This window comes from Dipodomys merriami, unplaced genomic scaffold (genome assembly GCF_024711535.1).
Source record: "Dipodomys merriami isolate MVZ:Mamm:240054 unplaced genomic scaffold, mDipMer1.0.p SCAF_19, whole genome shotgun sequence".
NCBI lineage: Eukaryota > Metazoa > Chordata > Mammalia > Rodentia > Heteromyidae > Dipodomys > Dipodomys merriami.
Window position 1 is genome coordinate 19,924,309 of NW_027203270.1, and position 25,201 is coordinate 19,949,509.

The following is a 25,201-nucleotide window of genomic DNA, read 5'->3' on the forward strand; positions in this document are numbered from 1 at the left end:
ATTACAATAAAACATTCTCAACAAAACTATTTCTTACCTTCCTTTCCAAGTAGGATGCAATTAGTCCAAAGTTTTTTGGATGCTGAATAAACCTGAGTTTAAAAACAAAAATCAGAAAAGCAAAAACATATATGCAAACATTTTACAACTTAAAAGTTTAAAAATGAAAACTGCAATAAAGGAATATTATATATAGACTAATTCCCAGTGGTTCTTTGCTGCCAACTTGATTAACAACTATAAATCAAAGGTAGGGTCCTGGGAACTATCCAACAGGAAATGATCAATATATGTAACATGAAATCATAGAAATCTGTACTTTTTTTTATTTGGTACTAGTTCTATGGCTTGAACTCAGGGATTGAATACTGTTCCTGAGCTTTTGTGCTCAAGGCTAGCACTATACAACTTGAGCCACAGCTCTGCTTCTAGCATTTTTAGTTTTTTGAGATTAATTGGAGATACTCTCACAACTTTCCTGCCTAGGCTGGCTTTGAACCATGATCCTGAGATCTCAATCTCCTAGCTTAAAGACATGAGCCACTAACACCTGGCAAAATCTGTACCTTTAAAGACCTCCCCAAGCTAATACATATCTCAGAATTTTGGACATGGAGGTAGGAAAAGAAGATTGAGTTAAAGATAAGCCTAGGTTATATACTGAGTCTTGTCTCTCCTCCCCTCCCAAAAAGCAACAACAAAAAAGGACATTTAAGTGTTCCAATAGCACCCAAGTTTGGGAGTTTCTCTTAAAAAAATCAGTCCACATTCTTAGTACTGATCTCTGTTGCCAATTTTCACACCTATAAACTTTTGGAATATCAATATTCTCATGAAAAACAGTTTTGTGGCAACAGTTTAATTGCTAACTTCTATTAGAGAATAATTTAAATTTTAAATTACTTGTCCTTAAAGATTTCCTTTTCGTGATCAGTCCAAACATTCATAAACTGCCTATCTTTGTAAACCTTCATAGGGTCCTCCATAAGACCATTCATGTTAATGAACTTGACACGTCTTTGTTCAGCATCAAACATCATAGGTGGGATCACAGACAGCTGTCGCATTTGCTTCTCATTATTCTGAAAATAAAACAAAATATATGTAATTTAAAATTTAAATGAGAAATTTTAAAAGAGCCACAGAATTCTTAATAGACATTAAAAAGAAACACAATCTAGAGTTCACACCTATAATCTTAGCTACTAAGGAAGCTGAGATATGAATATCATAGCTCAAAGCCACCCCACCAAAGGGAAGTCTGTGAAACTTTTCTTTCCAACTAACCAGCAAAAAGAGAAGTGGAGGTATACTTCAAATGGTAGAGTTGCACCTGGCGAAGTAGTGATTTTATGAAGCATTTAATTATCACAAAAGCTTCATTAAGAAACTAGTCTTGCCAGGAGCTGGTGGCTCACACCTGTAATCCTAGCTACTCAGGAGGCTGAGATTTGCCAGCCCCAGCAGGAAAGTCCATGAGACTCTTACCTCCAATTAACCACCAGGAAACCGTAACTGGTGCTGTGGCTTGCCTTGAGCTAAAGAGCTGAGGGACAATGCCCAAGCCCAGAGTTCAAACCCCCACAACCAGCAAAAAAAGAAAAAAGAAACTAGTCTCTTACTCTAAGGGATGGCTCATACCTGTAGTTTTGCTGCTCAGGAGGCTGAAATTTAACAATTACAGTTCAAAGCCACCCAGGCAGGAAGTCATAAAACTCTTATCTCCAACTAGCTACCCAAAAAAGCCAGCAAATGGAGCTGTGGCTCAAAGTGGTAGAGAATGAGGCTTGTACACAAAAGCTCAGGCACAGTGCCCAGGATCTGAGTTCAAGCCCTACAATTGGTGTGCAGACACACACACCCACACACACCCACACACACCCACCCACCCACCACCACCACCACCGTCTCTCATCATTTTAGCATACAAATCTAAGCTCGTTTTATAGAACAATAAATACAAAAACAAGCAAACAGACCAAAAAATTAAAAGTATAATATTATGTAACCTAAACTTATGTAGCTATAGGTATTCCTAAAAAATAATTAATTCCAATAAAAAATTATGACTGTTATCCTTAGAATTATGCTGATTTCAAATCTACATGTGCATGACTTATTTGCCACATCATAATTTAGGGTGTCTTATACAAGACAAGGGTTGTTTTCTAAAAATTCTGCTTATAGATAGGTATGTATTTCCTTCTAGTCAAGTCTTACAAAGTCTCCAATTTCATGAGATACTCCAATCAATTTGAATACCAATGTTTGAAAGAGACATATTAGCATAAAATCACCTCAACTGATAAACTGAAAAAAAATGCTTCCAGGTGTCCATTAATGAAATCTGCAGGAAAGGAAGCAAAGAAACTTAACACAGATTTACTCATGATGAAAGAAATTATTTCTACAAATTCCACAGGATTCATTTCATTTTAATCACTAATTTAAAAGTAATTTCAAATGTGATATAGAATAAGTGAAATTACTCAATATATGCTATTAAAAAAAGTTCATTTGCTCTAATCATAGGAATTACATACATTAAGGTACTCCTGGTTTGTGTTAAATTTTCCAAAGACAACCAATGTGTGTGTATATGTGTGTATGTATGTATATATGTATGTGTGTTTATATATATATATGTGTGTATATATATATACCAAAAGAAGTATACGGCACCGAGCCTAGCAAAAAGTAACACCGATTTACTCTACAGACACTGTGCTAAATGACTCACAAAGTAAGTTACTTATAAGGATGAGAATATAACGAAAATAACTTGCTGACTACCAGTGGCCCACACCTGTTTCTAGCTACTCAGGAGACTGAGATCTGAGAATTCCAGTTCAAAGCCAGCCCAGGAAGAAAAGTCCTTGAGACTCTTACCTCCAATTAACCACCAAAAAGCCAGAAGTAGAGCTGTGGCTCAAGTGGCACAGCAATAGCCTTGAGGAAAAACAAAATCAGGAACAGCATCCAGGCCCTGAGTTCAAGCATGTGCACATGCCCATGTCCATGCCCATGTCCATGTCCATGTCAATGTCCATGCCCACACACACACAAAGAGGGGAGGGGAGGGAAGGGGTAAGGCAGGACATGGAGGGAAGAGGAAGTATAAACTCAGAAAAGAACAGAAGATATCAGAACTCTGGGGCTGATGCATCTTCAATCTACTATGAAGATCTTAAATTTAAGCTCAATTGTAGCAGTAGAATGGATGATAACACAACATTATGTAACAATACACAAAAACGTGTAAAGTTGTCCCTCAGTATGTGAGATATGTCTCTATAATTCTCTTAAAGGACCAAAAACCATTCTATCATCCCTTTGGGGAAACAGAGTAGGAAAAGGGGGGTGGGAGGTGGGGAAAAAAGGGATGGGAGTGAGGGAATCTGTAAAAGTTTACGTGGATCAGTTCAACAACCTAAGACCTAAAGTAGTTCTTAAGAGTCTTGGGTGTTGTGCACAATTTTCTACCCGCTCTAGGGTTAGTGATAAGAATTCTGAAATAATGTTGTCATGAAAGCATCTATTTTTATCACAGAAATTATCTAAAAAACTTGTCCTCCTCAAAAAAGTAAACCTATATTTAACTCATCACAATCCAAAACAATATGCACAAAAAAATACTGGACAGTAGCCCCAGGGTGACATGTATACACGTATGCATACACATATAAGTGTGCGCGCCCACACACACCCATACACAGGACTAGTAAAAAAATGACACTGCTTTTTGTTTTAAATGTGGTACACAGTACAATTACAAAAATTTGATTTATCTAAATTCTTGGCTAGTAGTGAGGCTAGAGAATTCAGAGGTTCATGGCTCTTGCACACTCAGATGCCACTTTACCATCTGAGCCGCCAGCCCAGCTCTTTGCTAGTTAATTGGACATGGAGTCTTGTGGACTGTTCTGCCCAGACTAACTACAAATACAATCCTCCAGGTCTGAGCATCCTAATTAGCTAGGATTATAGCTACTCAGTCAGATACCGTTGCTTCACTTATCAAATTATGTCTAAATCTTTCAAAACTATTTTAAATTAAATCAATTTAAAATATTTACATATTTAAATCCTCAAAAAAAATCCTTGCCCTTAGAAATTTACACTATGTATTTATTCATTTATATTTATCATTTATTTTGAATAATCTGACTCTTTAATAATTATCCTTGGTCATTATTTATGGGGATAACCATAGAAATTAAAACAAAACCTATAGAAATTTGAGAACAATTAAAACTAGTAATTAAATTAAAATTAAAATTAAATCTAGTAAAGCTCAATAAAAAGTAGGTAGCTTTGGAAGCAAGTTTAACAGGTGGTTTGAATCAATGTTAGGGAATGAAATTTATTCCTTTTTTCTGGTGCAAGTACTAGGTCTTGAATTTAGGGCCAAGAATACTATACCTTAGCTTTTTCATTCAAAGATGGTACTCTACCATCATAACTCCACTTCCAGCTTTTTGGTAGTTAATTGGAGATAAAAATCTCAGACTAGCCGGGCGCCGGTGGCTCACACCTGTAATCCTAACTATTTAGAAGGCTGAGATCTCAGGATGGTGGTTCAAAGCCAGCCCGAGCAGGAAAGTTCGTGAGACTCTTATCTCCAATAAAACACTAGAAAACCGGAAGTGGTGCCATGGCTCAAGCAGTAGAGTGCTCGCCTTGAGCAGAAGAGCTGAGGGACAGTGCCCAAGCCCAGAGTTCAAGCCCCGCGACCGACCAAAAAAAAAAAAAAACTCAGACTTTCCTGCCCCGGCTGGCTTTGAACCTCAGCCCTCAAATCTGTCACTTGAGTAGACAGTATTACAAGTGTGAGCCACTGGCACCCCGCTTGAAATTTATTATTTTTAATTTGTTTGATAGTCCTAAAAGTATAATAATCATATTCATGAATACAATACTCAAGGTGATTATAATAAAGAAAACAAATACATAAAAGAAATAAATATAAAATGAGACTGACAAGCTGCTTCTTATCTTTTGGGAAACAGTATATTTCATGTGGCAAAATTGCTGTTTGGCCTGGATTATATATTCTTTAAATGTCTATCCTAGTCTCTAATATTTGTTTTATAATTTATTAAATTCTATTCTTGATAGTCAATAAAATGCATAAAGTCAAAATAATATATTCTGCAAGTGTTTTCTCATTCTGAATTAGCCTTTTACTTCAACTGAGACAATTTCATGTGTACACAGAAGACTGTGATACCTAATCTGCAATTCAACTCTCTCAGGCTCATCTTACAAGATAGTGCCCTTGAGAAAATATTCTGCCATCTGAAAAGCATGTATTTCTGTGCTGTCTGAAGAAATGGCTCCCAAATCAGTGTTCCAACAAAGAAACCAGGAGTCTTCCTATCCTCCTCTTCTTTCCCTTTATTCAATGCATCCATCTTGTTCGTTCTACATTCTGTAAGTTTTTATTATCAGTCTCCTCCTAAGTATCCCAACCACTGTTGCTGTGACTTGGGGGAAAGGTATAAAATTGTGGTGGGGAGGGAGGAAGGGGAAAGAACTAGAGAGGTGTGTGTGCGCATGCATGTGCATGTGTGTGGTAGGACTTGAACTCAGACCTGGACCCTACTTGAGCCGTGGGGGGGAGGGTGGCTGTGTGTGTAGTGTGTGTTGGTGTGTGTGTGTGTGTTGGTGTGTGTGTGTGTGTGTGTGTGTGTGTGTGTGTGTTTCAATCCCGGATTTTTTTTTTTTTTTTTTGTGGTTCATCAAAGGTAAGCATCATGGGGATTTTCCTGGCCAGGCTGGCTTATAAAGGTGATTCTCAGAACTCAGTCTCTTAAGACACTAGGATTACAGGTGTGAGCCATCAGAGCCCAGCTTTAAATCCCTATTTTTAACTTCCTCCTCAACTTTTTATTGGTTTCCTTGCTTCCAAAGACTTTTTTTGGTCAGTTGTGGGGCTTGAACTTTGGGCTAGGGCACTGTCCCTCAGCTCTTCAGCTCAAGGCCAGCGTTCTACCGCTTGCGCCACAATGCCACTTCGAGTTTTCTAGTGGTTTATTGGAGATAACAGTCTCATAGACTTTCCTGCCCGGGCTGGCTTTGAACCATGATCCTCAGATCTCAGCCTCCTGAGTAGCTAGGATTACAGGCGCGAGCCACCGCCGCCCAGCGGTCCAAACACATCTTTGTAAAATATCAATATGATCACATTACTGCCTTGTTTAAAATCCTTTAATGGTCCAAATTCCAGCACCCATTTACATGGAAAGAAATGCTTACTAACCTAGGCTAAAGGGCTGAAATGTTTAAGTAATAAAGTAAGTTGAATTGATTAATTTTCTTACCTCCTGCTCAGAGAGACCGTCAATAATTTCAGAAATCTCATGCTCACTCCTAGCAATGGTGGCTGAAAGACCAGCTCCCCTTTGGCCAACTCTAAATATGAAGGAGAAATAAGTATTAAGTATTAAAGAACTTTTAGAAAGAAAACATTATCAATTAAATTCATAGAGATTACTTTTTTTTTCAGGATTTTTTTTTTCTTTTGCCGGTTGTTGGGCCTGACCTCTGGGCCTGGGTGCTGCCCCTCAGCTCTTCAGCTCAAGGCTAGCCCTCTACCACTTGAGCCACGGCACCACTTCTGGCTTTTTCTGCTTATGTGGTGCTGAGGAATCAAACCCAGGGCCTCATGCATGCAAGGCAAGCACTCTACCACTGAGCCACCTTCCCAGCCCCAAATGGGATTCTAAGCAACTGAAAGTCAGGGGGAAAAAAAAAAACTAAAGTTTTATTTTTGGGGATGGATCCAATACTGGGATTTTAAAACCAGGGACTTACACTAACTACAGGACACACTACTACCACCTGAGCCATGCCCCAGCTTTATTGCTCTTGTTGTTTTCCCAAACAGGGCCTCTCTTTTTACCTAGGTTAGCCTGGATCATGATCCTATTTACGCTTCCTGCATACCTGGGATAATCGACATGCCTAGGTCATAGTGGCTGAGATTGAGTCTTCCACACTTTTTTGCCCCAGGTTGCCTCAAAACAGAACTCTCTTGATCTCTCTCCCCATCCTGAGTAGTAAGAATTACAGGCATGAGCTTCTACACTTGCCTCCTAAAATACTATTGAATAAATTCAAGTAATATGCTTGAGTTACCAGTTACATGATTAACTATTTAAATGCTAAGATGGAGATTTTAAAAGTTAAGTGTTCAAGTTAAAAATGGTGTAACTAAATATGGGAAGCTTGGGGAAAAAATGAGTTACTGATGCCACTTCCTTTTCAAGAAGCAGTTTTGCCTGTGTTCTAAAGAACAGGTCAATTAAACTTTTAAAAGTACAGCAAGCAGCAGGGCCACTTCTATACTCCTTTCTACTCAGATGGCTAAAATCTGAGGATAACAATTCAAAGAATTTCTTTTTCATTTTCTTTCTTTCTTTTTAGGCTTGAACTCAGGGTTTGGGCTCTGTCCCCGAGCCTCTCTGTGCTCACTCACTTGAGCCACAGAGCCACTTCTGACTATTTCTGAGTAGTTTATTGAAGAGTCTCACAGACTTTTCTGCCCAGGCTGGCTTTGAACTGTGATCCTCAGATCTCAGCCTCCTGAGTAGCTAGTATTACAGGCATGAACCACCAGCACCTGGCTAGAATTTCTTAATTAGAAACCAATTTAATGTTTGATTATATTATCAACTGTCATGTTCACAGTAATAATTTCAAGAGCTGAAGAATTAATTTCAAAATATTCATTACATTTAAACACAACAGTTAAGCACAAAAATTAATGTTAAATTCACTAAGATATAATCTTCATAGGTTGGTAATAATGTTTGAAATTCACAGGAAGTTATTTATGTACATTCCTACTGATTAACATCAGGAAACAAGAGAAATTAAGAAAAAACTGACTTGAAATAAAAATCACAACAAATTAAACTTCAACTCATCTGGAAATGGTACCTACCTCAGTGATAAAGCACTTACCCCAGCACAAAGAAAAAAAAACTACTCACCTCTGAAATCTTTCTTGCTGTTCTCTTTGTTTACGAATTTCTGGAAACTGCTTTTCATAGTACTCTCTTGTTTTGCTTTCTTTAGCTTTCCTCCGTGGATTATTCTCAATTCTGTCCACTTTTTTTTCCCAAGCCTCCATGAGCTGATCATAACGCTGGCAGATTTTTTGTTCCTATTAAATACCCATAGCAAATTAGTAGTAATTAAACTAAACTCTGAAAAGTGACTCTGATAAACTTAACACTTTGAAATAAATTCTTTTTAAGGTCAAGTCAGAAGTACATTTGCCTATGATTAGTTATGAATGAAAAGTTGTCCTTTGATGTAACAAGAGAGAAAAGGAGTCATTTCCTAATGTCAAAAATATAGATCATACTTTGCCTGGAATTTTTTAGTAAACATTAAACTATACAAATTAATATATTAAACACCTACTATTACTAGCAGTTTGACCGATACTTTTGTTTTCCTGGTAACGTGACTTCATTGTCAAAAAATAGAAAACAACATTAGCAATACAATTTATAATATGACCAATAACCCAAAGCCAACCATATGAAGATTTTGTTGAGATCCATCCAATCTGTCAAGAGATAATATGAACATTTAACCATTCCTCTAGTGTTGAAGGTTCTGGTAGTTTTACTTTTTTGCTATTATGGATAAATACTATATACAATAGACATTTTTGAAAAGATAGAGAAAGGCAGAAATTGATTACGTTTTATCATACAAAGAAATCCAACCAGGCGCCAGTGGCTCATGCCTATAATCCTAGCTACTCAGGAGGCTGGGATCTAAGAATTGTAGCTCAAAGCCAGTCCAGGCAGAAAAGTCTCTCTGGGACTCTTATCTCCAATTAAGCACTCAAAATCTGGAAGTGGTGCTGGTAGAGGGCTAGTCTTGAGTACAAAGAGGCTCAGGGGCAGTGCCCAGGCCCTGAGTTCAAGCCCCACAATCTACAAAAAAAAAGGAAAGGAAGAGAGGGAAGGAGGAGGGGGAAGGAGGTGAGAAGGGGGGAGGAAGAGAAGGCAGGAAGGTAGGAAGGCAGGCAGGCAGGCAGGCAGGCAGGCAGGCAGACCAGTAAATATATTAAATCACACTGGGTGCAGCGGTGGCTCATGCCTGTAATCCTAGCTACTCAGGAGACTTAGATCTGAGGATCACAGATCAAAGCCAGCTTGGGCAGGAAAGTATGAAACTCATTTCCAATTAACCACCAGAAAACCAGAAGTGGCACTGTAGCTTTAGAGTGCTCGCCTTGAGCTGAAGAGCTCAGGGACAGCACCCAGGTCCAGAGTTCAAGCACCACGACTGACAGGAAGGAAGAAAGGAAGGAAGGGAGGGAGGGAGGGAGGGAGGGAGGGAGGAAGGGAGGAAGGGAGAAGGGAGGGAGAAAGAAAGAAAGAAAGAAAGAAAGAAAGAAAGAAAGAAAGAAAGAAAGAAAGAAAGAAAGAAAGAAAGAAAGAAAGGAAGGAAGGAAGGAAGGAAGGAAGGAAGGAAGGAAGGAAGGAAGGAAGGAAGGAAGGAAGGAAGGAAGGAAAGGAAGGAAAGGAAAGAAAGAAAGAAAGAAAGAAAGAAAGAAAGAAAGAAAGAAAGAAAGAAAGAAAGAAAGAAAGAAAGAAAGAAAGAAAGAAAGAAAGAAAGGAAAGAAAGGAAAGAAAGAAAGAAAGAAAGAAAGAAAGAAAGAAAGAAAGAAAGAAAGAAAGAAAGAAAGAAAGAAAGAAAGAAAGAAAGACAGACGTAATATTTGGGGCAAGGCACAGTGGCTCACATTTATAATCCCAGTTACTAAGGTGGAAAAGATTAAGATGATTGTGGTTCAAGATTAGACCAGACAAAATACCACCACAACCAGTGGCTGAGTACAGTGGCCCATATCTGTCATCCCTACTATGCAGAAAGTATAAATAGGGTATCATGGTCTAGGCTAGTCTAGGTATAAACATTAGACCCTGTGTGAAAAAGTGTTTAAAAAAAAAAAAAAGGCTGGGTACTTGATTCAAGTTGTAGAGTATCTGCCTGGAAACCATTAGGTTCTGAATTCAATTCTCTGTACCAACAAAAAATAATGCTTTTATAAATAAGTGAATTGTTACTCGATGTTCTAAATAAAGAACAGAGAATAACCTTCCATTATGCGCACAGAACTATGTACACATCTAACAGATGGACTGAGAAAAATAAGGACGACACAGGAAAAAATGGCCAACATTGCTTTTCTCAAGAAAGAGGCACTAGAGAAGTATTTCTTCCTTATACTCCATTATGTCCCCATGTCCTAAATATTCTTTCCAACTCCATATGCATTTTTGTCATTCACCTTTTCTCCATCTCTATTAATACCTCAAGCCAATACTACTTACCCAGATTAAATCCACCACTTCCTAAATACCTCCTATGCTTATGGCTTTTTTTTTTGGGGGGGGGGGTGGCGGGGGCAGAGCAGGGCATGACACTCAGGGCCTCATACATGTTAGGCAAGAATTGTACCCCTGAGCTATCGTCCCAGACCTTCCAATATATTCTTAATGTTATGGCCAGATATAAATTCTTAAAATACAAACTTGAAACACTGTTATCTCCTCAGTTTAAAATTATAAGATACTCCAAGGAATTGATCCAAAATCTCCTCCATGACCCTCAGGAAAGTCTACAAGCCAAGACCCCACTTCCTCTAGCATTCTCCCTAGCTCAACTCCTAAGGTCCTGCCAGCTCTGAGCCTGCAACAATAGACCCCATTTTACTTAACACAAATTTCAGAGTTATCCCTACCTGATTCATATCCACATGAGGTGTCACCTTTTACATGTTCTCATAGTTACTTGTATGTGTGTGACTACAGACTGCTGTACCTGCCTCCCTACTATTTATTAAATCATATGGCTATCTTGCTCATCTTTCTAGAATAATACATGAGAACGAATACACAAATCAGTCAACATGTAAATTTTGTAATTACTCTCCAAACTGTGAAAACCTCTAAGCTTCTGTGTTTATATCACCAGAGAGCTAATTTAGCAATTTCAACAAATTGATAGACAAAAAAGCCAGATCAAACTGGGTGCCGGAGGCTCACTTCTGTAATTCTACCTACTCAGGAAGCTGAGATCTAAGGATCACAGTTCAAAGCCAGCCCAGGCAGGAAAGTCCGTGAGACTCTTATCTCCAATAAACCAACAGAAAATCTGAAGTGGCACTGTGGCTCAAGTGGTAGAGCACCAGCCTTGAGCTGAAGAGCTGTGGGACAGCACCCAGGCCTAGAGTTCAAGTCCTATGACCAACAACAACATTTAAAAGTCAGCTCATTTCTTAATATTTGTATGTTCTTGGCAAAACAAATAGTTCAAGAACAATAATAAGGACTAGATTGGCAAATTATAACTTCAGAAATTTTGCAACCAATAAGCTTTATGTTTCATTAAGCTGTCAATTATTCATTGTAAGGTACAAAGTTCACACCTAATGTTTAAGAGCTTCATTTATTAAACATCTGAATTTAAATACATTAATAGTTTCCCTGTAAAATCAGTATAAACATTTTATGAAAATAAGTTTATTGGCAATGTATTTTCTGTAACTTAAATCCTGTGATTATAGCCACAAAAGTTTTGGCTAGCAAGTCATGTAATTAAATATGAGAAACTTTGAATTTGAAAAAACTGAACCATAGTTAACCCAGTTCTAATTGGCATGACTATAACTTACCTACATTGAGGTGTAAGAGAATAAATGTAGATCACTCTATCCTTCATATTATTTTAAATAATCACCATTTGCTTTATTTTAGTTAGATGAAAATGTCATACAAAAATGACTCATGAAGTTAATTTGATTATAATATTAAATATGATACTGAAATATTATTAGTATCAGATTTACATTCAATTCACATTTACCATCACTTTTTAAATCAGCATTTGTTCTCAATATAATCAAAGACTAATAATTAATGGGAAAGTGAATGCCTAAATGAGCATGAATGGGAAGGCTGTACAAATTGCAGTTAACAAGGATAGGACCTCACCCTTTGTTTTCTTGCATGATTTCTTCTTTTAAAAAATAAAATGAGTTTTTTCCTCATCACCTGGTTTCTAGAAGAGAAAAATATGGTTGCATAACATTAAGAAAAAGCCCAATTTAATGTTGCAGTTACTTTTTTCCAGAGACACTGGCAAACAGGCAAAGATCACTTAAGAATTTATGATGTAATCAAAGTTAATCTTAATTTTTTCAACCTGCAAAATAAGACTATAATTTTTGCAATAATTATAATTGACTAAAAAATCTTCCCATTCTACACAAAGATAATACAGCTAACTTTTAATTAATACACATAGTTATAACATTTTTATTCTCAAATTATATAGTCACTTATTCTTTTTAAGAACTCTAGCAATGGATACTTAGAGGAAACGAAGGTAAAGGGAAAAGAAGTTTTACAGGTACCTCCCTACTCAAGTAAGAAGCTGGCCCTGGCCTCTCTATTATAAAAATAATGTACAACAACACATTTAGAGAGAAGCAATTTCTGCTTTAAACATAAGATTTTCCTCTATTACAAACCCAATCTAAGAAATAATGGAGGGCATATGACAGGAAGATTTCCACTATTTGCTTAACAAATCTAAATTTTTTTAATTGGAAGCACTGTGATCTTCAAAAACAGTGACATGCAGGTTTCAAATATAAATATTTACACCCCACCGACTTCCAAATGATTTCAAGCTTATTATTCAAATATAAAGAAAGCCAAGGCACATAGAAGCAGTTTTTTGAATCATCTGTCACTCAAGACTTAACACTGGCACTGGCTATACTCAAATAAGCATGGACAATTAGGAGATGGCCATATAAAAGAGTAACGTAACCAAGAGATGAAAAGAATTATTAAAAGGTACATTTGCTATTTCATACAAAGCAAATGACGATATTTAAAGAATATAGCTACAGAATGACTTAATATATATGCACACAGCTGAGTAAATATTCCAAAAGACAACGTATTGTGAAAGCATCATATATTCAATTTTCTCTAATTCTAATTATGTTCTAAACTAAAGCAAATGACAATCAATAAAAGTAATTTTAAATGCTTCAAAAGAATTTAAGTGAAGTCATAGTAGTCAGTACCACCCTGAGGACAGTATGACAAGCACTAAATACATAATGTGGATAACATGAAATAAATGAAGGACAGAGCTGCTCTTCAAATTATAAGAGGGAATAGACAAAACACAAACATAACCAAAGCTTTATGGGGGTAAAAAAAAAAAAGTCACTGAAAGTAACCAACTAAGTTTTATGTATTATTCTTTAAAAAAAAAAAAAGATTTAAACAGTTAAAAACAATTCTTAAACAAGACATATTTTACAAGTTTTAGCCTAATCTATTCCTAATGATTCTTGAGACCAGAGTAGCATCTCACAGAAAAATTCTTCATATGTGACGTTTATAACTACTTACTTAACCAAAGTTTAAATTCCAATTCAATGATTTTCATGCACACTACCATGCAAATTATATTTGCCACCAGTTCTGCAAAGTAGTTAACTATTGCACACACTCTTAGAATATATATATAGCCATGTGCTCATTAGTAATCAGTTATATTTAATAAAACATGTAAGATAGAAATATCACATTTGTCACCAAGTAAGAATAATTCAACGAAAATGTTCTTAAAGTACGATACTTTAAAAAAAAAAAAGATACCTATCTAGGTTCCTCTCTTCAATCAGATCAAGAAATTAAGTTTTCTTTTCACTTATTTTCTTATTCCAAGATCTGCATCCATAAAGGCCTGGTACTAGGATGAGTAAGGCTGAGCAAACTACATTCTGGAGCAGCCTCCTCACCGACATGAGGTGACTGAGCCTTCCAAGGCACCAGGACATTAAATGGCAGAAGGATCTACAAATACCGTCATTAGAAAGAGTCATGGAAGGGATTTCCCTAGAATAGGATTTTGAATAATGATAAAATGATCCGTGGCACTTCTACTTTGCAATGGCAGATGTGGCTTGGTGGGGGACGGTGTCATCACTAGTCTTAAATGAAAAAGCTTCATTATCTTACTTCATCATGCGCCTTGCAGGTACTCCACTGAAAAAAAGACAAAACAGGAGGCAAAAAATTCAAGCCTCAAGGTAAGCCATTTCAATTTTAAGTATCCACCTTTTTTTACTAGCAGATTATAAAACCAGCTAGTTTTATGCACTAATTTATTTCACTTTTTGGCCTCGGAAACTCAAAGCTGTTACCCCAACCCCCAAGAAGCCAGAGGAAGATAACATATAGTAAAAAATGACAGCAAATTACACAAATCTAAAACACATCTACACTATGTTATAATGTCAGCAGATAACATAAAAATGATCTCTTTATAGAATATATGGTCTTTAACAGAAGAACTCCAAAGATAATAAATACTTACGTCTTGATGTTCTCATGGTAAACCTTGGTGTCTGATGGCTGGTTATAGAGTGGCTGTAAAATAAACCACATATTCTGTGTAAAATGTTATACATGTGTCTAAGAAGAGACATACAATAAACTTTTTTTGTGTGCTAGTCTAGGGCCTGGGTGCTGTCCCTGAACTTTTTTGCTCAGGCTAGTGCTCTATCACTTGAGTCACACTTCCAGTTTCCACTTCCAAGTTTCTGGTGGCTAACTGGAGATTAAGTCTCATGAACTGGATTTTCCTGCCTGTTGGCCTCAAATTGTGTTCCTTACATCTCAGCCTCCTATTTAGCTAGAATTACAGGTCTAAGCCACCAGTGCCCCACTTAAAATCAACATTTTAAGCCTAGTCCTACCTGATCTTCAATATAATAACATGCCCTGCCAAAACCTTCAGACTTCTGGGGTTCCTGAATAATTCCATCTCTTAAAATTTCCACTTCTCTAAGAAAGTTTGCAAACTCACTATGTCCTATAATGAATATGATTACTCATAGATTTCATTTTATTTCAAAGGAAAAGATCACACATTCATTGTTCTGAAAGTAGGTCATAAAGATTTTTCTATCAATATTTTTTCCTTTTATCTTAAAGGATTCCATGTGCGAGCTCAATGAACACACACTCAGGATGTTTCTGCAAAAGTAAACCAAATTCATTTGCTATTATATTAAACATTATCACAAACTTTGTCTGCCCAAGCTACATCCTTCTCATCCCAAAATAAATGAGTCATATTCCATTTTACCCCAAGAAAAGCTACTACTGATACCAAAAAAAGGGGGGTATTACGCTGGGCGTCGGTGGCTCATGCCTGCAATCCTAGCTACTCAGGAAGCTGAGATCTGAGGATCATGGTTCAAAGCCAGCCCAGGCAGAAAAGTCCGTGAGACCCTGATCTCCAATAAACAATTAGAAAACCAGAAGTGGCGCTGTGGCTCAAGCAGTAGAGTGCTTGCCTTGAGCTGAAGAGTGCAGGGACAGCGTCTAGGCCCAGAGTTCAAGCCCCAGACCAACAATAAAAAAAGGGGGGGGGAGGGTAATTACGAACAAGAAAATAAATTTCTTACTTACCAATTCAACTTTTGGGCCAAGACCTTCAAAAATTTTATGAGCTTCTTCTGCTTTTTTCTAGGGATAAAGATGTTGTTAATATTATTTAATTAAAATGTATTACCTGAAAGAATTACTACCTATTTAAAAATATTTATCTACAACTAATCTATAATTAAACATCCTTATTTCCAGTATTATTCTTTTATATAACAGGCTGAAACATGTTCTAATTTTTTTATTTTTACTGCCAATTCTGGGGCTTGAACTCAGGGCCTGAGTGCTATCCCTCAGCTTTTTCAGCTTTTTCTGGTTAATTAGAGAAAAGAGTCTCATAGACTTTCCTGCTTGGGCCACAATCCTCAGATCTCAGCCTCCTGAGTAGCAAGAGTTCAGGCATAATACATTTGCAATTTTAATAGTTTTCCTTACCAAATTTAATCAAAGCTTAATATCTGCAGTAAGAACAATGCCTAAAGAATTGGAAAGTTCTTAAACACTTATTAAAATCTAGAGAAACAGAATAGAGATTTTCTACTAGAAATAAAGCCCCCATAAGTCATGCTTGTCTTTAATAAAAATTTAAAAAACAAAATACCATAAAGTGGCCAGTCTTACTGTGGTAAATGAGAGTGACCTGACTGAAGCTCATCATGAACTTACTTTCTAGTTACAAGTACACTGCAGAACAACAAAGACTTAATTTTATTCAACTCAGTACAAAATAAACTAAATTATAAAATTACCATGCATTTTTCAAAAGTAAATAATGATTAGTTCCTGGCTAGGAACCAATTAACCTATCAACTGGCAGACAAACGATGAAGCTCATTTTAGACAGTGTGACAAAGCCTTGGGTTCAATCTTAAGTACCACCACCACCACCACCAAAAAAACCCAAAACAACAACAATACATACAAAAATTGTGCTATACAATTTTTATTGCCTACAAATTTAAGTAATTAATTCTTCAAATTTGAATGTGTTCTCTGTGCCAGGTACCTCCCAGACATTAACAAAATAATAAACAATATAATCATAATCACTATCAACAGTGAAGGGTGTCAAAGATAATGATATTTGAACTGGGTCTTGAAGTATGAATGTGCCCCACAGATAAGAAAGATAAAGCAATGAATAGTTTGAAGGCTAAGGCAACAATGTGGGGGAAAGGAACTAAAAACCATTATGAAACCATTCAAAACCAGTTTGGGGGAAGGGTGAACAGCTGTTCTTCAACTGAAGAGGTGACATTGATCAAAATGCATTATATTCATAAACTGATTGCTGAATTGAAATCCCTTTGTATAACCATTTGAAAATAGTAATTTAATAAAACAAAAAAAAAGATTTGTTCTGGTAGGATATCACTAGGAAAGGAACTTTAGGGCAAGGGTAGACAGGTAGCTAGTTTTAGCTATTCTGTACCAACTGAGGAATAATCAAAAGATTTTGTTTGGAGTAATGCTTGATATATGGAATGACAAAGATAGGTTCAAAAGAAAATAAAGACTAAAAGAAGGAAATTCTGCAATTATGTAAGAAGAAAACTTTAAATAAAGTTAATGGGTAGTCACTTGAGGCTCACATTTCCAATACTAGCTACTTAGGAGGCTGAGATCTGAGGAACACAGTTCAAAGCCAACCAACCCAGGCAGGAATGTCCAAGAGACTCATATATGCAATGAACAACCAAAAAGCTGGAAGTAGATCTATAGCTCAAGTGGTAGAGCACCAGCTGTGTGCAAAAAAGTTCAGGGATGGCTCTGTATGGTATTTTTACAATAAAAAAATTTTTTTAAAAAGTTCAGGGATGGCACCCAGGCCCTGAGTTCAAGCCTCAGGATTGCCACAAAAAAAAAATTTTTTTTTATGGTATTTTTCAGTGACAGAGAAAAACAGGCAATTCACCTGGCCTGGGTGTCTAGTGACTGTTGACACAAAACATATTCTGTATCAACCTCTTCCTTTTCTCTGGTGCCACATTCTCTTGCAAATCATCCAATCAAAATACAAAAAGGTATTTCTAAAAACTTCTCCACTATAATCTAACAACCAATATCTGTACATATTATTATTATGAAATTAGAGCACTTACAAATATTTCTGAAGGCTACAACTGAGCAGAGAAATAAAAAAAAAATCAAACTTAAAAAATAGTCCAGGAGAATAGTCCGTTTAAAGACTAAACAAACTTAGTCTGAAGTTTAAATTGGAACCAAGCCAACTTTTCTCTCAGGGAGCCAACTTTAAAATTAGTATTCTCTTTTTGGCAGTTTTCTTCCTCCTACTAACTTTCTAAATAAAAGAAAGACATACAAATGATAATGGCTGCTACCACTTAAGCCACACTGGGCTTAATTCCTTATGTACTTTTGTCATTATCTCCTCTCTTCAGTCAATGGTATGGAAATAAATAAGGCTAGTCATTAATAAAAGCTAAACAAGCAGTGGAAACCTTATATTTAACAGACAACATAGTAAGGAAGGAAGAGCACTGCAAAGCAAGCAGTAAAGAACTATGCTGTAAACATAGCTAAGCCTTCATCTTCCTACGAGCCAGGAAACCAAGCTACCATTCTAGGAATGCAAAAGTGTAGCAGGAGCAATTGAGTAACAGCAGGGTATACTTATGAAAGCAGAAAAAAAGAATCTTTTTCACTCATGCTTTTTTTACAGTTATTTTGAGCTAAAAAGCTTTCTTTAAAAAAAAAAAAAAGACTTTCCACTATAAGAAGGTAACTGACAGGGAAGAATGGTGACTCTGATTAAGAAGTTTTCTACTCATAAACAGACATGTTGAATTTAAACCCCTTTATACAACTTTGTAAAGGTAACTTTTAAAAAGGTAACTCTATGACTAAGATTTCAATTTTCATTTTCCCTTTCTTTATAAAATGAACAATAAAAAAGAAACATTCATGTTTATAATCCTAGCTACTCAGGAGACTGAGATCTGAGGGCTACAGTTCCAAGCCAGCCTGGTCAGCAGTGTCCATAAAACACTTATCTCCAATTGGACAGCAAAAAAGCCAGAACTGGAGGTATTGGTGAACTGGAAGCACCTGCCTTAAGCAAAAAAGCTAAGCAAGGGCTAAGCAAGGACCTGTAATTCAAGTCTCAGTACCATGTAAAAAGAAAAAAAACTATATGTGTGTGTGTGTGTGTGTGTGTGTGTGTGTGTATGTGTGTGTGTATGCACACACTTCACTATCTAATGAAGGTACTATATAAATAATTTCTCTATCAAATCATGTTCAATAGTTTTCAATCTTCATATCTCAATAAGGCAACCAAAGAATTCACTAGTATAGGAACTGTTGATCTTTGCAGCATAGGCTCATTGTGGTTAGGAGAATAGCTTAATGGTAGACTATCTACCTAGCATATGCAAGGACCTCAGTTATCTATCCCTCCTTAGCTCCCTAAAAAAATTCAATCAGGTCTGGGAAGGTGGCTCAGTGGTGGGTGCTTGCTTTGCATACATGAGGCCCTGGGTTTGATTCCTCAGCACCACATAAGCAGAAAAAAGCCAGAAGTAGCACTGTGCCTCAAGTGGTAGAGCCACTTCAGCTCGCTAAGGGACAGTGCCCTGGTCCAGAGTTCAGGCCCACCCATGACTGACAAAAATAAAATAAAATAAAATAAATCGATCAATAAGTATCACTGAATCCAAGTTGTTACCTCATACTTCAAAAAACAAAATACTTTTTATATAACGCAAAATCTTGAACCAAGTATACACTGCACATACTTATAATCCTAGCTACTAGGGAAGCTGAGAACTGGATAACCTCAACCTAGGCAGAAAAATCTGTGAAATTCCATCTCTTAGCAGCAAAATTGTAGACTAGAGGTATGGCTCAAGTATAAGTGTGTCAGACATGAGCAAGATAGTCAAGCTAGCGTTTAAGGTCCTGAATTCAAGTCAATCAGAGATTTCACACAAAACCTTTTATTTCTATGTTGTTCCAAGCAGGGGAGCAACTATCTACCCATGGCTATATCTTCCCTTAAGGTATGACATGAGGGGACAGTCCTCATTTAGGTCCCTTAATGCCTTCTACTTTCATTGGATTTATCTTCATTGTATCATTCCAGTTATTTAATAAACTGGATCAATTTTGAGCCCAACCAGGGTACTATTAATTGCCTATATTTTAACCTGCCCATGGCACTTAATACTATTATATATCTGATGACCCTAATTATATATTTACCTACACACAAACACTCACTCTCTCTACACACACAAACACTCACTCTCTCTATACATACACACACATACACACACACACACACACACACACACACACACACACACACACACACGCACACACACACACACACACACACACACACACACACACGCACGCACGCAAGCACCCACCCACCCTGAATCCAGGCTTTTCCCACCAGTGGCTTTTTGTCCTCCCTCCCACTTTCTTCCCCCTGCCCCTATTAGCCCCAGCCCCACCCGAACCACACCCCGCCCTCAGGGACCTAGGAATAGGTAACTGGGCTCTTTGCATATACTCTACCACTAAGTTATTCCCTACCAACATTTGCTTTTCTTCAGGCAAATACCTTTCAGATTTGGCTACTATGTAACAGGCTGTGTTAAAAAAAAAAAATCAACTCTGGTAAGTCAACTCCCTAAAAAATAAACAATTCCAACTTTCTACTGCTGATCACCTTTAAGTAAGAAGCCTATTCTCTCCCATAATACTTAAAGCCTGTTGAGGACTTCTGGCAGCACACTGCCCATCAGATATGATAAAATGTTCTTAACATTGGGGTGAAATCAGTTTTCCCTTTAACCGGTAGTTTCTGAGCCAGGGTCTGCCAGAAACTGTTACTAAAATAATTCCTGAAATTGAGGCCAGATTTTCCTAAATCCATAGCATTTTTAACTAAGAATATGAAAAGAAGAGACTGATTTAACTAAAAGTCTAACTGAACTTCAATGACTACCTTGAACTTTATGCACTAAAATTCAACCATAGCCCAGGCATCAATAATAATTAGAAGACGATAATGATGAAATTCATTTCCAGATGCAAAGGCCTATCTGAATTGAAAAGTTATTAGGCTTTGGTATTAAATGCTTATGAAGAAATAGAAGGTTTTATATTATGTGCCATCACACTTGTTTATCAGTATTTAACAGTATAATTACTTAAGTCCTACTCTTAATTTTTGTATAATATGTAACATAAATTGGAAATCAGGTCTTAATATAACTATAATTTGTTTAGAAAGAAAAGGTAGTCAAGAGGGTTAAACAGCCTGTGCTGACAGAGACAGAGTAAGCTTACCCGATTCTCATCATAAATAATTTGGACAATACTGCGGTGTTTCTGCTCCACTGGAGGAGGGGACACAGGCTTCTCAGGCTCAGGAGGTTTAGCTGCTTCTTCTTCAAGCTGTTGCTAAGAGACCCGGAAAAGAAGAGTCAGACATCTAGGCACATCACCCCCCACCAGTAATTAACTGCTAGAGATAACACAGGGTCCCAAACTTTGCTTGCTGATTCTATGAGGTAATGTCTTAATCTATGAGAATCTCATGGAACCAAGAGCTCAAAGGAAAAAATTCATTTTAACTAATAACAGAAGAACACAAAACAACCTAAAATAGATATACACACATAAAGGTAAAGGGAAATAATTATTAGTATTTAAATTTTGACATATTTAAAGCAAAACATTAAGAGAAACTAAATGAAGTTACCTATGGACCTCTATCAAAATGGCCTTTAGATGTTATTGGAAAAACACTTTTATGTTCTGGCCTTTTAAAAATGAGACCCTGATCTCAATACTCAGAAATACAAAACAAAAAGGTAACTTTAAAAGTATTAACAATTTGGGGCTGGGAAGGTGGCTCAGTGGTAGAGTGCTTTGATCTCAATACTCAGAAAAACAAAACAAAAAGGTAACTTTAAAAGTATTAACAATTTGGAGCTGGGAAGGTGGCTCAGTGGTAGAGCGCTTGCCTTGCATGCCTGAGGCCCTGGGTTCAATTCCTCAGCACCACATAAGCAAAAAGAAAAAAATAAAGCCGGAAGTGGCGCTGTAGCTCAAGTGGTAGAGCGCTAGCCTTGAGCTGAAAAGCTGAGGGACAGCACCCAGGCCCAGAGTTCAGGTCCCACGACCGGTCCCCCAAAAAAAGAAAAGTATTAACAATGGGGGCTAGGAAGTTGGCTCAGTGGTAAAGTGCTTGCCTCACATGCATGAGGCCCTAGGTTCGATTACTCAGCACCACATAACCAGAAAAAAGCCAGAAGTGGCACTGTAGCTCAAGTGGTAGGGCGCTAGCCTTGAGCTGAAATGCTGAGGGACAGAGCCCATGCCCAGAGTTCAGGCCCCGACCAAAAAAAAAAAAAAAAAGTATTAACAATGGCATAAAAAAGGAAGTGCCTAAGGCTAAGTCTAACCAAAGCATTAAATTATTAACAAAAAATAAAATATGAAAAATGTTCTAAAAAAGAGGCATCATATTCATAGACTGGATAACATGATAGCATAAAGATATCATTCCCTCAAAAATGGTCTCTTGCCGGGCACTGGTGGCTCACGCCTGTAATCCTAGCTACTCAGGAGGCTGAGATCTGAGGATCGAGGTTCAAAGCCAGCCCGGGCAGGAGAGACCGTGAGACTCCTATCTCCAATAAAACCACCAGAAAACCGGAAGTGGCGCTGTAGCTCAAGTGGTAGAGCGCTCGCCTTGAGCTGAAGAGCTGAGGGACAGCGCCCAGGCCCAGAGTTAAAAAATGGTCTCTATAATTCTACATAGCTCCATAAAATTCCAGAAAGAGGGCTGAGAATGTAGCTCAGTAACAGAGTGCTTCCATGAAGCCCTGGGTTTGAATCCCCAGTACCACATAAACAGAAAAAAGCCGTAAGTGATACTATGGCTCAAGTGTAGAGTACTAGCCTTGAGCAAAAGAAGCTCAGGGACAGTGCCCAAGCTCCTAGTTCAGGCCCCAGGATGGGGGGGAGGGGGGCAGGGAAATCTAGCAAGAATTTTTTAAAATCAAACAATACCATCCTAAATATTATATGAAATGTATACATTTTTCAAATAGCTAAATTACACTGGATGCCAGCAGCTCATGCCTGCAATCCAAGGTTCTTAGGAAGCTGAGTCCAAGTTGAAAGCCAGCCAAGACAGTAAAGTTCTTGAGACTCTTCTCCCCAATTAAACACCAAAAAGCTGAAGTAAAGGTGTAACCCAAGTGGTAGTGCATTAGCTTTGAGCCCAGGCTGAGTTCATGCCCCAGAACCCGTATAGAAGGGGGGGGGAGGGGAAGCTAAGGCTACGAAGGTGGCTCAGTGCTAGAGTGTTTGCCTTGCATGCATGAGGCCCTGGGTTCAATTCCTCTGCACCACATAAGCAGAAAGGGCCAGAAGTGGTACTGTGGCTCAAGTGGTAGAACACTAGACTTGAGCTGAAGAACTGAGGGACAGTGCCCAGGCCCAGAGTTCAGGCCCCACAATGGATTTAAAAAAAAAGAAAAAGAAAAAAAAGCTAAATTATGCTTATGGAAGTGGGCTTATCAAACTGGAAAAGAATTATTATAAATGTCTAGTAATTTCTGAATACTACAAAGAGACCAATAGATACAAACACAAAGACCAGAAATCAATCCACTTACAGATGCAAACATGAACTGTAATAGTCACACTGCAGAACAAGTGAAGAAGGAATAGTCTTTTTAATTAACTACCAATACAAGGAAAAAAAAGAAGCTAAGCTTTGATAGCTCATGTCTGCAACTCTAACTACTGAAGAGGCTGAGATCTATGGATTGCAGTTCAAGACCAGCCCAACCAGGAAAAGTCATCCAACTCCTATGCCCAATCAATTACCAAAATAAGCCACAAGTAGAGCTGTGGCTCAAGTGGTACAGCACTAGACTGGAGCAAAAATCAGCTCAGAGATAGAATCCAGGCCCTGAGTTTGAGCTCTAAGACCAGCAACCAAAAAATAAAAAAATAAAAAATTATGACCTCTACCTTGAAGCAGATGAAAAAAATCAATTACCAGTGGATTAAATATTGTGAGCATAAGTATACAACTTGTAAGATAATACAGTACACTGCCATACATAAATATTAAGTGTAAAAGAAAAAGTGTTAAGCCAGGTGCCAGTGGCTCACACCTATAATTTTAGCTACTCAGGAGACTGAGATCTAAGGATCTCGGTTCAAAGCCAGCCCGGAAAGGAAAGTCTGTGAGACTCTTATCTCCAATTAATCACCAGAAAACCGGAAGTGGCTCTGTGGCTCAAAGTGGTAAAGCACTTAACCTTGAGCTGATGAGCTCAGGGACAACAACCAGGCCCAGAATTCAAGCCCTACCATGCGCATACACGCACATACACAAAGTGTTAAAAGAAAAATTAGACTCCCAAAATTAAGAACTTTTTCATACTATCTGGTAGTGAAAGACAACATACAGAATGAGAAGACATCTTCAAGTCATTATCTGATGAGGATCTAAAATCATATATGTATATATGTATATATACACCCTTACAGCCATGAAAAAAGGTTGGCATTGTGGAGCTCACTCAACTACATAGGAAGTGGAGAGAAAACAATAACAGTATCAGCCAGGGCATAAGGAAAAAGATTGCTTTTGTTTCTCAAAAAAAACATGGTGTGGGGCTGGGAAGGTGGCTCAGTGGTAGAGCGCTTGCCTTGCATGCATGAGGCCCTGGGTTCGATTCCTCAGCACCACATAAGCAAAAAGAAAAAAGCCGGAAGTGGCGCTGTGGCTCAAGTGGTAGAGCACTTGCCTTGAGCTGAAGGACAGCGGCCAGGCCCAGAGTTCAGGCCCCAGGACCGGACCCCTCCCCCCCCCCCAAAAAAAGATATACATCCAAGAAGATTTTGAAAATGAATTTCCACACAATGAAGTACATGAATATCAGAACAGCATTGTCAAAATAATTGAAAGATATAACCCAATGCCCATCAACTAACTGATAAATAAAAATTTAAAGAAGAAATGATTCAAGATACAATGTGGATGAACCTTGATAACATGCCAAATAAATGAAGCCAAACGTGCTACGGTCAGAAGAGGATTCTATTGATCTGAAATGTCAACAATAGCCAAATCATGGAGAAGATTATTTTTTTTTAAAGACTAACAGATGTAAAGTTTCATTTTGAAAAATATGTTCCAGAACTAGTAATGATAGAATCTATCTACATGAATATATCTAATACAAAATACACTTAATTGTACATTCTGAAAGGCTAAACACTATCATCTATAAATATATCTCAATGTTTTAAATAATCCGCTGTTGAGCCAAACATAACAGAATGTACTCTGAGCTACCTAGGAACTGAGACAGGAATTCAAATCCAACTTCAGCAATATGAGACCCCCATCTCTTAAAAAATCATTTTTTAAGCTTTGAATTCGTTATTGTTTTGAATTCTTTGAATTCTTTTTTAGCTAGAATTCTTCCCTCAAAAGGGCTGCTGAAAAAATTTATATGACAAGCCAAAAATTAGACAATATATACTCTATACATACTGACGGTAAAGTTTAGGAAACAATATGAAAGAAGACTTAAATAATATACCTAAGAAGTGAAAATAAATCAAAATGGAAAAAAATTAAACTGAACCTCACTCTTAATCAAGTAAAGGCAAATTAAAAC

The 25,201-nt window shown here is 37.4% G+C and overlaps 1 protein-coding gene across 14 annotated transcripts in view; it reads right to left on the reverse strand.

Annotated features, from left to right (window-relative positions):
* Ncor1 (nuclear receptor corepressor 1) overlaps positions 1-25,201 on the reverse strand; it is a 171,303-nt gene that overhangs the window by 93,955 nt on the left and 52,147 nt on the right. For 9 of the 14 annotated variants that reach the window (XM_070027631.1, XM_070027632.1, XM_070027634.1 and 6 more), the window contains exons 6-14: positions 20,835-20,948; positions 15,537-15,593; positions 14,437-14,489; positions 14,079-14,105; positions 12,027-12,093; positions 7,998-8,170; positions 6,324-6,414; positions 904-1,082; positions 38-92 (exon numbers count right to left, since the gene is read on the reverse strand). In XM_070027631.1, the coding sequence (XP_069883732.1) occupies positions 38-92; positions 904-1,082; positions 6,324-6,414; positions 7,998-8,170; positions 12,027-12,093; positions 14,079-14,105; positions 14,437-14,489; positions 15,537-15,593; positions 20,835-20,948 (816 nt within the window). The remainder of the gene's footprint in view (positions 1-37; positions 93-903; positions 1,083-6,323; positions 6,415-7,997; positions 8,171-12,026; positions 12,094-14,078; positions 14,106-14,436; positions 14,490-15,536; positions 15,594-20,834; positions 20,949-25,201) is intronic. The other 5 variants (XM_070027637.1, XM_070027636.1, XM_070027642.1 and 2 more) reach the window with 1 other exon arrangement.